This window comes from Triturus cristatus, chromosome 8, assembly GCF_964204655.1.
Source record: "Triturus cristatus chromosome 8, aTriCri1.1, whole genome shotgun sequence".
NCBI lineage: Eukaryota > Metazoa > Chordata > Amphibia > Caudata > Salamandridae > Triturus > Triturus cristatus.
In genome coordinates, this window is record NC_140591.1 from 1,127,395,165 (window position 1) to 1,127,407,809 (window position 12,645).

Below are 12,645 nucleotides of genomic sequence, written 5' to 3' on the forward strand. Positions count from 1 at the left end.
AAACTAATCCTAATACCAGAACTCGACAAAAATGTTGACAAATAAAATCACAAAAAAACGTAAGAAGAGACAAATCTTGGCAGACGTGCCAAGACAATTTGGTGGATAACTGGGACACGTACTACAATGAATGACAGCTAAAATGACATAGGCCCAGTGATTTAGGTCTGCTGGATGCAGATGGCCTCCAAGACACAGATCAATGCTCTTCTGGGAGGATCTCAATTTAGGTACAATTGCCTCACCAAGGAAGGTCTGTGGGGCTATGGCCAGGGCCACTGAAAATATTGATTGTTCGGCTGCAGGCATTTTAGATTAGCCGCATTTGCCACATAATCCATCATCTGCTGCATAATATGCAGATTTTAACAAAATAATTGTTTCTAGCTCAAAAGGTTCAAAAGTTACTAAAAACACAGCTAACAGCGCAGTGGAAGTCCCTTTGCAAAGTAGTACTGGTCACCTTTCTGATGCTTATTGCTAGTTATTTGGGTGTTAAACTGGTACTAAAATGGTGCAACTAATGCCCAGACTGTTTTAAGTCTAAAATTGACAAAATAATGAAATATACCCATCACAAAATGTGCTTCATAATGCTCCTTTTCTTGCCACATAATTTGCTCAACAATACCGCATGATATGGCCCTCTACTGCTGCATAATTCCAGTGGCCCTGGCTAATTAATCTGCAACCCTTTACAAAGAGGAGTTAAACTAAACTAAAAGGTCTAAAGAGCAGAATAATTTGCATCCTTCCCTCTACAAGACGTTCCAGTAAAGGCTTTCAGCATTGTCAAAAGTGATTTTTGGCAGCTGGGGACAAGTGCAAGGTTTCTAATAGACACCAAAGTACCCAGAGGGTAAGCTATCTACGACAGGTGCAGCAACACTTCAACACGTTTTGCCTTTGGAGGCATGTTCTTAAAGGGAATGCCTCTAGGGATTCACATTTGTGGGCCACCCACACACTTCAATTGAAATAGGGCACGTGTCCTTACAAATAGAGATCCTAAAAATCTAACAGGATGCACATAACAGTACACCTGTAAAATGTAATTTTCATCATACAAGACCAATGTACTTGTAAGAACCCCGTGCAGAGGGCCAAGGGGGAAGCAGTGGTTACTGGGCCAAACCAAGGTGGTTGAAGAAATTTCCAACTGCTGTCCCGGGGCCCACCCTACTATGGATCCTGCTCATTTGGGTCAAGCGCCTCCTTCTGCATCAGACTGTTAATGTAGCACAAGCAGTCAAGGCTCCCTCAGAGGGAAGTGCAGACGCAGATCAGGGAACACAAATCATAACAACAGGCACACAATACATCAATGTCCAGTCAAATAGATTACTTTGTATGAAAATTATTTTAATTCTAATCCTACACATGCAAAGATAAACGACATTCAATATGCAACAACACAGTCCTCCTTGAGGTAGCTACCCCAGTAGCTGCAACCACCCCCTGGGCTACTAAGTTCCTATGTACCTGGTGTCCCACTCATATGCAGCAACATACGGAATATAAACTACTGGACACTGTTCACGGAGTTTCCCCTCTTGGACTCAGAAAATTACATGTAGTCATTTAGAGTCAAGCGGGTTTGCAAAAACCAAGAGTGTTATATGCCCTGGGCGTGGTAGGCCCAGTTCTCAGCTTACCCGCTCCAGCGGTGCGAACCCTGGCAGCGGTACAGTGCTGTCCTCAACTGGATCGGCAAAGTCAGGTTGCACATGTTCACACCTGGAGCTCCTGGCAGGAGCCGGCTCTCTCCTGAGCTGCCCTGATGATCGGAGATGCTTCGGCTCCAGCCACACTCAGTAAGTCTTATTCTTCCTTCCTTAGTGGGGCTACAGGCGAAGATCGAGGCCCCCCGAGGTGATGCAATACTTGGGAACTTTCAATATATTAATGCTCCAGGAAACCTGGGCCAAAGGTAGCATTACTCTAATTGGCATTGAAGAATATAGAAAATCTGCTGAGAAAAGCAGTATATTCAGAAGTGCGAAAGGCTGCCTCGCAATCTATATCAATACTAACCTGTCAGCAGAGGTTGTGGAACTGTATATGGATGATCCATGCCTTCTGGCTCTCAAAATGGTTGATTGGGCTAAGAATTTGCACTTATCTCTAATCCTTATCAATGCGTACATAAACCTTAAGAGAGAAGGAGTAACAGCAGAAAGGGTTGCAGCACACCTACTTCGCCTAAACAACACATACCATCAATCGCAATGGCTAGTCTCCGGAGACTTTAATCTCAATTCATTTTATTATCCAAGTGAAGAGCACCCTTAAATAGTTGGGCCAATACCAGAGCAAACCATGCCACATCAAAATCGAAAGGACAAGATATGAGAAGAATTAGTAGAGGTCTGCAAACTAATTGGCATACTAGTACTGGACGGCAGAAAACCAGGTGAAATCCCTCCAGTTTGGGCAAGCGTTTCAGGCAACTCATTCTCCTTTTTGGATTACACGTTAGTGACCCCCTCACTATACAAGCATGTGCGATATTTTAGAATCTTCCATCGCGAGGAGAGTGATCATCATCCACAGATAATTACAATAAATATATCTCTATACAAACATGATGCTGTAATTGCTCTAAAGGGATAGATTGGCACTGCAGATCTGAAACGCCCAAAGTGGAATTTAAGCACAGTCAAGGACCTGGCAGAAGATACTCGGACTAGCCTTGAGGATGCGGCTTTTGAAGGCTCCAATCAGACATTAGTATGGGAAACATTCACTAGCAAATTAATACATTTCATGTCAGCAGAGTTAATAGAGGGAATACACCTAGAGTCCGGCACAGAGCTCTGCCAGCTAAGGGAGGCTGCCTGACTCCATGATGGCCGCGCTATGCATCCTTATGGAACTCCCCTGCACGATCATACGATTCGGAGGATAAATGGATCCATCACCGCCACCCATCGCAGCGAGGTTTTGCTCCCTCCTCAGCGTTCATGGACTAACTAACGCACAGCTGACAACAGACTATAAAGGAGCATAACTGGAGTCTGCCTGACCCCAAGATGGACGCTCCCGCAGCCTCGACCACAAGAATCCCTAAGGCTGCCTGATCTGCGGACCCCCGCACAAGACTGGGAAAGTGTTTAACTTGGCACAGGCAGAGTGCCAGACTCCGCTTCACGCGCGAGACTGCCTGCCCTACGCGAACTAGCACACCCAGGAATGCGGGAAGCAACTCCAGCCCGCTTCTGCCAACCACAAGATGGCCGCCCCGATGCACTCGCTGATCCGATCGGAGATTGGCACTTATCGGACATCCTTTCATGCTGCTAACTGTCGCGGTTGCCCCAACTTCAAACTGCAATGAGGCCAACTAATAAAAAAAACTGGCTACCTTTCACTATACTCCGTGTGATATGTGCTCTATTCAGCCTAATAGGAAATCTGCTCAGTGTAACAAAGAGGGCAACAAGCATAATCTAATCTCTATGAGCTCTGCTGGGATCTGTGCTTAGCTATACAAAACAATTTGTCAAATAAAGATCCGGTCTGCTGCCATTCCCGCATTCACCTATGGACCAAGGGAGGTTTACACAACCTGGTTACACTATTCCCAGTTTAAATGCTAAGAAGGAGCCCTGACACCGAACTTCTGGGAGCAGGATCACAATCACTGAAAAAACCAGCCCCCCCCCCCCCCCCCCCCCACCACCACACACCACAAGAAAGGCAGGACACACAGGAACGGCCCACACGAAAGTGAGCTGGAACCAAGCAGCCTCCGCCAAGGAAACATCGATCCACACTCCGAGTATCTTGACTCCAGGTCCAGACCGAGCAAGATTTTTGCAACTAAAAGGTACAGGCCAGTGCCCGTCTGACCAAACACCGCCTGGATCCGAAAGTCCGCAGCCCGATCGTAAGGTAAGGGAGTGCTCAGTAGGTCAGGAAGCCCCCACCTCTTAGATCCAATGAGAACGACCCAACAAATCCTCCTCCTGACGATGTTCCCCAGCACCTCTTCAGCTATTGAAAAAAGAACTATTGATGGACAGAATGCAGAACAATGTCATACATTCACCCCAGTACAGAGATCTGGGCCTAAATCCATCGTTTTTTTGCTCACCATGCCATTCCAGTTTGGACCCAGCCATATGCAAATCAGTCTTGACCCTGTGCCCAGTGGGAACAGGCCAGGCCAAACTGTCAGGCCACTGGAATCAAGCTATCCTGGCTGAAGAGGGGTGAAACCCCGAAACCGGTCCTAGGATGCTTGTTTCCAGTCCAGGGAGGACCTGGCCTGGCAGTTCGGCCTGGACTGTTCCCACTGGGCACAGGGTCAAGACTGATTTGCATATGGCTGGGTCCAAACTGGAATGGCATGGTGAGCACCGAAAATCTGGAACGTTATGCCCCTCCCACATCAGAACTATCCCCTCCTTCGCAAAATTCAAAGAGCAACTCGATAATCTTTTCCTAAATCGGTTCCTAGAGAAGGGACATGAGACGCAGAAGAGCTGATGACATTGCTCCCTGGATGGGGAGGTGGGGGGGGGGGTATGACCCCAGACTAGGTCACCCAGATAAGGCACTACTAGTACTCATTGACACTGGTTACTTAACCCACTGAAACTCAACTTGCATGCCAGATATGGTCTCAAGATTTTTTACACTTGTGCTGATACCTTCATTGTACTTACTGTGAATGTTTGTTTGGTCTATGCAATTTGACGGTTGTAAAGCGCTCCGATACCCCTGGGTCTGGCTAGCACTATATAAAACCCCATAATAAATAAATACACAAGGGAGCTCATCTCAGATTCTATAAAGCTATACTTATGCCGCAACTTATTTGATCAATAAGATCCAACATAGGTAGACTTCTCATGCAGCAACGTCAAGCACCTGAAGACAAAAAAAAAAGTCTGCGTAAGGAGAGAAGTCGCCTGAAAGGGAAATGTTTTTTTTTTTTTGTTTGTTTTTTTAAACCAAGCAGGATACACTGTAGGCTCAACTGCTACATGCTTCAAAAACAAACGACTATAAAAAAAAATTGAAAACTTGTTAATATTAAAAAAGGTCCAAGAGCAGCCAACAACACAAACATCAATGAGGGTGATAGGGTTGAGTTTCTAAAAGTGCATTTTAAAGGCAGCGACCATGACGTAAACAGCTTGGGCTGGCCCTAAAATGACAGCAGGGCTGCTGGGTTGTCGGTGGATCTAGCATAAGCACCAGTAAAGGTAGTGAAAACAATTTTAAAATCGGACCGATTGTGCCCCAGGCCCAAATGGGCTGCCGTTGACGCTTTTCAAACACTCGACAGCAAGATGGGCAACTTTCCTGGTGACAATGATTAACCATATCCTAGCAAACTGAGTTATGCCAGAAAGTTGGAAAGGGTCAACAATTAATCTCATCTTTAAAGTAGGTGAGGCTTCCTCACCCACCAACTATCGCCCAATTGCTCTTTTGGATGTGGATCTTACTTTTTTTCTTCACACTACTGCTTCAATATCTGTAGACATGGGCACTAAATAACGTGAGACTTCATTCAATCAAACAGGATTCACAAGGAGCCAGGGGACACCAACTAACCTTATGGCTGTGGGCCTGATACTCAGCAGAGCAAAGGCTACAGGTACACCTCTATAGATGTGTTTTGTCGACTTCATGGCAGCCTTCAACTGTGTTCCACTTAACAGGCTATGGGCCATGCTTCAACAATGGGGAATTCCGCCCAAAATCCTGCAAGCAATCAGGCTGCTATACACAGACACATGGGTTAAGACCAAGATTGGAGATAATAACCACCTGTCAAAGGAATTCAAAACATCATCAGGTTTAAAAAAAGGCTGCGTTTTGGCACCACTTCTATATTGCGGATCTCTCCCCAGAACTGGACCTGCAGATATCCCATGCAGAGTCTGGGTGGCCAGCAAGTGTCACACATCCTGTATGCAGATGATATGCTACTTCTCAGCAACAGAAGAAGAGACCTACAGAGGCTACTTAATTGCCTCGGCACATATGCAGTTAAAAACAAGTTAGAAGTTAACCGTAAAAACCAAAAGTGATTGCATTCAATTGCCATATTACAAATGAGCACAATTGGCATCCAAGTGGAAAAACAATTGACGAAGCAATGATCTATGTGTATCTAGGAGTCAAAATAGATACAATAGGCACTTTTGCACCACATAGAGAGGCGATTAAAGGGGAAGCGCTGGCACTTAATCATACTTTTTCTACATTAGCAAGATCCATCTGAGACCATAACCTGAAACCTCTGGCGGCGGTATTGAAGGCAAGACTGTTAGCCTCTCTTACGTATGGATCAGAAGTAATGTTAAGCGCGGAGGCCACAGTTTTAGATAAAATACTGTTAAGATGATATAAACATACCTTCGGTTATCCAGATTTGCATCACCCGCTCAAATTGGATTGGAGTTTTCATTAACAAAACAGATACTTGCCAAGCCCGCGGCATATATTAAATGCTGCCACAAACTATGATTGTCCACAGATGACATGCTGGCTCATCAAGTCTGGTCTGAAATAAAACTTCAAAGGAAGGGGGGGGGGGGGGGGGGGGATATACGGAGAATACAAAAAATATCTTGAGTAGCATACAGAAGCTTGAAATAAGCAACCTATGGAACACAAGTATATCGGGGCAAGCTTTCAGGGAAGCAGTAAAATCTATGAAATTACAAAGTTGGACGATTGATGAAAAAAAGCTGTTAAAGCAGTCACGTTGGTGGCTGGTCCTCAAGTCTTATGCTACCCTAAGAGAATCCCCACTTTTGGAAGCAACCTACCATCTGCAGATAAAATAGAGCTTGTGAGCACCAAGACTTGGTAATATCCCCACGTTAGACTCCCTTCCAAAATGGAGGGAAGAGGAGCAAGGAGGGGGATAAGAACTACTGTCTGTGCCACCATGCAGATGAAACTTTGCACAATATATGTATTTGTCCTGCCCGGCCCAAAAAGGTCTGCTGAGAAAAGAGTTTAACTATCCAAGTGCTAGGACCTGTAGATCTGCACTGATGGAGTCTATGGATCCAAAGAATACAATGTTGAACATTAGACTGGTACAGTTGTTGGACAACTTTAAAACTCTTGTCAACATACATGGAAATAGCTGGGGTACAGGGAGTGGTAAAGAACGCCCCCAATAAAATCTCCTGGGTGTACCATGCGCTGGCAGACTGCTAGGGAAACTATACATCTGTTGTTTCCTATCCCGTTAGGCTAAGTATAAATTCAACATCACCTTGTTTGTACCTTGATTATCCGCACTTTCTGCATAAATTTCCACAAATGTATTAAAGTTCTAGCAGGCCGCTATGGGCCACAAGCTTTGCGGTGTTCACGTCCAGAGAGTCAAACAACAGCACCTTTATAAACTCCTTCTTTCTGGTGGCTAAATATCAGTACCGTCTGCATGAATTTGCACAACACATTGGCTCCGCTAGCTTTTTCAGCATTACGCACATTTTGCACCTTATGCGAAATCGACCAGTGTATGTGCAGTAACGTCTGTATTATTGACTGCTCCCCAAATGGGAATTAATGTGTTCAGGATTTACATCCATTTTAGATTCTGTTTTAATCTGTTTTATTGTGTATTCTGTTGAAGTTTATGGTTTTAATTAACTAATAAACAAATTATACTGCTATTACTTATTCTTCCTTCCTTAGGGAAACGGAAGCCAGTCGAATAAGAAGAGCTTACTGCAGCCAAATAACAGACAATTGATGAGAAGTGGTGGCTCTTCTGTAGTGAAGCGACTGACTGTCCAGAGAAAGTCTGTACTATTGAGAATGATAAACATTCTCAGTGATTAGATGCCAACCCAATACAACTCAATTCCTCCAACCAATTGACAAGAACTCGTCTGACCTCTTTAACATCCCGTTTCTACTCATCTTCCCTCATGCTCTAACTGCCATCAAATTTGAGCCTTCTACTAACAAGAACCAGTCTTTTGTTAACTGGTCACTTAACATGATCAAAGAACTGATGGCCTGCAAACTACATTTACTACAGTTTAATGTAAAAGCTAAAGCAACACTTAACGTCTGCAATAATATCTAAAACCAAGTTATTGGCACAGCGGCCCCTCTGAAATCAAAATGAGTTTTTATCAGACTCCGAATGTCGTTGAGTTACCTGCTGCCTGAACTCTAGCAGATATAAATCCAAAACAATCAAAAAACAATGGATACTCTCTAATTCACCAGTAATTCGCACAAAACTAAAAGCTCTTATGAAGATGCACGAACTCACCCTAGAAGCCAAATCCAGGCTTCTATTTACCCAACTTCAGGCCTCTTGGAGCCCACTTAAAACTCTCTTTCAATACATATGTTCCAGTTTCTCCCCCACAGGCTCTTACCTGAAACCTCTGTCAACATTTTAAAGGATTTTTTTTGTAAAAGTGTTCAAATCCAAGACAACGGACAATTGGAATATTTTCAAAATCGGTCACACAAGAGACCTCTCCAACATTGTTAAAAACCTCAATGCCACTACTTACTTACACAATCTCATCCCCGCTGTTATTATAGCGAATCTTGCACTTTTGTCTTAAGCATGGTGTAAAATCATTAAAGCTTTCTTCTCTCAAGGTTGCTTTTCCTAACTCTCTTAAATGTTGCCACAACTCAGCCTTACTCAGTAAACTCAACCTTGATCTAAATCTATCAATCTCCAGCCTACCATTGTTAGGTAAAACAATTGTAAAAGGTGTTTCCTTACAACTCTCTAAAGTAAGCCTGAGTGAGATGACTTTTAAAAAATTACGCTTGGGCGTGTGCTCTCCTCATCACCAAGTTGTTCCTATAAACTAAGGCGATCGTATAGCGCTAATAGGCATCCACAGCAACTCTGCTATAAATCCCACCCAGTCATCACGGGTTTCTTTCGAAAGATGCCCCGGACTGCACCCGAGACTGTAACATTGGTTCAAGAAGGTCTGATCTCCAATTCCCATCCAGCATCGTCTCCTCTCCTGTGGAACTACAGAGAGCCCCTTGTGGTCCTGCGGAAGGGCCCAGATACATGTAGGTGCTGAGGATGGTTTAAGTGGGGAGCCATCTGACGCTTTCTCATGTGCAAAACTGGGTCCAGATTCTCATGTAAACCAACAGAGCCAGCAACATATTTTCTTGAACAGATTAGAGCCTGACTGTATGACTGATGTTACACCTGATGCTGCCTTATGTGCATTTCTGGGTTCAAAATCCCTTGTCAACCAACAGAGTCAGCATCATATTTCCTCTAACAGGTTAAAGTCAGATTGTATAACTGGGGTTACACCCGTCGTTTCACCTGTTCAGGGGGATATTGACAAGGGAATAAATGATGATGGTGCTCCGGACCCCGGGGAGATGTCTCTTCCATGGTTGAGAAGGCATTGGCATGTGAAAAATCAAACCCAGGGGAAGACTTTACACTTCCTGACATTGATATAGAAGCCCAATTAAGGGGCTGGGGTGTCCCATACGATTACACCCATAAGGATGATCATCCAATGAGTGGATTCAGGGAGAAAAACACCCCAATTGTAAGCTCTTCTCCTAGGCGTTTCTCTTTGCCTCTCTTATATTGTAGCACAAGTCATCTGACTAGTACTTCTTTGGAGTCTGCCCATGATGTATTGCTGCCTTGTACACAACCGAAGTTGGGAAATGAGAGGAATGGTGTCCCCTCGGAATATCTTGTCTGTATGAAAAAAAAAAATTATATTTTGTCTTTATTAGAGAAATCTGTATTAAGTTCTGATCATATATTGGAAATGATCTCTAATGTTGCTCGAAGTGCAAAAGGTAACAAAGTTTGATACCATCAAACCTATGCCTACGACAGTCCCATATGGAAGAACTGGTAAATGACAGGCCATTTTCATCTGTCCCCTTGGGAGAGTTGAGAAATGTCTGTTCAAGCGGGAATACCACTCTGTTTATTGCCTACCATTGAACCTACGTGTAATCTTGAAGAGGAAGAGATTTGCTTAAGCACACTATTTGGGGAGTCTGAATTGGGTCCCCTTTCAGGAATGTCCCTGCTAAAATCCTTTCCTTTGTTCAATAACGGTAAAAAAGGGGGCACTAGAGAAACTGAGAAAACTAGAGGTCACATTAGGCGGGCGAGCAGGGGAGGTTCCAACTCCTTCTACCTCTCAGGTCCAACTTCCAAATTTGTTAGAGAAAGCAGGGAAGAGGGGAAGCCTCGTACCAAATCACAACGGGGAAAATATGAAAAAGAAACAAAAAGACGAGACAATTTTCTAAACGAAAAGCGTAAAAACTGCATTTTTCATGGATCTCGAAAGTCAGAGTGACACCCAAATTACATTGGGGGAGTGAGGTCTTAAGCCCCCGCCTGATGAGGGTGCTCCCAGGGACCCTCTTACAGCGCACATGACACCGGCTGGAAGATTGGGGGTTTCCAGAACAGTATTATCCCCATCATACCTGATGTTGCAGTTCCACTCCGGACACCCTTACTTTTTCCCACTCTAACCTAATTTGAGTACCTCTCTTCCTGTCAAATGCCGTTTCCTCTACACAGTCACTCACCTCCTTCATCCTCTTGCACTTCCCCACGACCTCCTCAATTGCTTCCCCCTGATGTTTCACTCACGCTTTCTTCTATCATCACACTGTTCACCATCTATTCCACACATTTCCCTCTCCCATCGATTTCGTTTATTTTCGTTTTAACGCCGAGGCAGCCAGAGAAAACGGTCTGAATACCCTCATTCGAAAAATAATTTGTCAACGAACAAACTATCACCCCACAGAATAAGTTTTGTTTGTGCTTGAAGTTTGGCAACATTTGCAGGATATCACTCGCATGACAAGGCCATTAAGTAGGCACAAAGAGACTCTGATTCGACTGTTCGCAGCTATTACATATTTAAGTCTTAGCGGATAAACCTGTACTCTCCACACCCTCTTTAGATTGGAGATAGCAACGCCTCAAGAAGGCAGCGCGAATAAAAGTATGGCTACACTGACACTACGCTCGCTTTGATGGTTGCTCTGACTTCTCCCATGCATGATACATACAAACGTGCAAAAGCACGTATATACTGAGGGAGGGGTGGGTGGCGCGATCGGTCATCACCAGACTTGTGTGCTCAAGCCAAGCAGGTTTGACAGCAGCAAGGTGTAAGCTCCAGTGTAAACTTCCCAAGCACTACTCCTCAGACTGATCGCCACAATCTATACACTCGCCTCAATGCTGTGCAATGATGCACCCCCTCATAATGTTGCGCTACCGCTATCCTTACCTGAGAGCGGCCGCTCTAGTTCCTCGGAGCCTGGGGGCGGTGGGTTCAATAAGTGTGCGAATATAGCGGCGAAGGGGTTGGCTGCGAGGGGCTCGGTCCGGTACATCTCCCAGAGTAGGTAGAGTGCGATAAGGCGCTGCGCCGGGCTGGGCAGCAGATCTGGCTGCTGTAGCAGCATCACCAGGACAGACCCGGCTCGGAAGTGCTCGGACTTCAGGAAGACATGATGGAAGGCGGCAGACAGCGCCTCGAAGGTGCTGGTGCACGCCTCCTCCGAGAGCAGTCCTAGAAGGCTGGACAGCTCCTTGGGACCCAGGCTCATGGCGGGGCCACCCACCGCAGGCTCCAGGCCGCCGCGCGCCTCCAGCGGAGGAGGCGGGCAGGGAGCGCTGCCGCCGCCGGGGGACGCCGTGTCCGGGTTCTCCACTCGCTGAATCCGTGTTCTCCACGACCGGCTCCTGCCGGTAAAGCCGTAGCTGCAGAGACAGGACCGTAAAACCAGCCACCGTCGCCGCCTGCCGTAAAGCAAGGCGCGCACACGACGGACGTGGACACAAACAACAGACCATGGGAGCTCGTGCGCTGGCAAGCAGAGAAGGAAGAAAGACTTTCATAGCGTAGCTATGGACTAGGCCGTACACGCGCATCGCGTACCGTCAGTCTCCAGCGGCGCATAAGCTGAAGGCAGCTAGTCTTGTCAGGACTACCAAAAGGAAACCTAAACGACCATCTCTTTTTTTCCACCCCTCTACGGAAGGCCCTCTTTGGGATTTCCACTGCCTGGTCATTTCTCGTTTGGCCAAAAGTAGTGCCAAGTCCTGGAATTTGTTGGTTACTTTAGTGTTAGAAGTGTGTGGAAATTAGTGTAATAAACAGTGTCCAGGTGTGCAATAAACCTCTCTCTCGGTCATTTCGGCTAATATGTTACTGCTCCCCAGTGGTTTCCCAACTTTGAAAAGGCTCTAAACATATGCAAAAAGTCAGCCCCCATTTCCTCGCAACACAGACACTTAGCGGTTTCTATCAGGAAGTATTTATTCGTGCAGGTGCTATGCCCTGTATAGTATATACAAATTTATTAGCTGAAACCGGGCGTTTCGAGATACTCTCGAGAAACGTTCTGCTAAATCAGTCCAATTTTTATCGGGAACCCCTAGGTCCTCCTCCCAACGTAATCGCAAATTGTTAAGTACAGGTGATGTTTGGTTCCAAAGCCTTTGGTATAGGCAAGTAACTGCTTTGTACCTCCTAGAGGTGGACACTATATATTGGCACCCACTCGTCAATGGCGGCTCAGAGAGCCCTTGTGAGAAGCTGGCCTGGTATATGATGCCCACTAACGTAAGTGGGCACCTTGCACCAGTCCAGA

The 12,645-nt window shown here is 45.5% G+C and overlaps 1 protein-coding gene across 1 annotated transcript in view; it reads right to left on the reverse strand.

The window, feature by feature from the left end:
* The window catches only part of CNOT11 (CCR4-NOT transcription complex subunit 11), a 155,511-nt gene extending 143,676 nt beyond the window's left edge, over window positions 1-11,835 (reverse strand). The window contains exon 1 of the mRNA XM_085622759.1: window positions 11,277-11,835. Within this exon, the coding sequence (XP_085478885.1) occupies window positions 11,277-11,598 (322 nt within the window). The 5' untranslated portion in view covers window positions 11,599-11,835. The remainder of the gene's footprint in view (window positions 1-11,276) is intronic.
* Window positions 11,836-12,645: the final 810 nt, after the last annotated feature.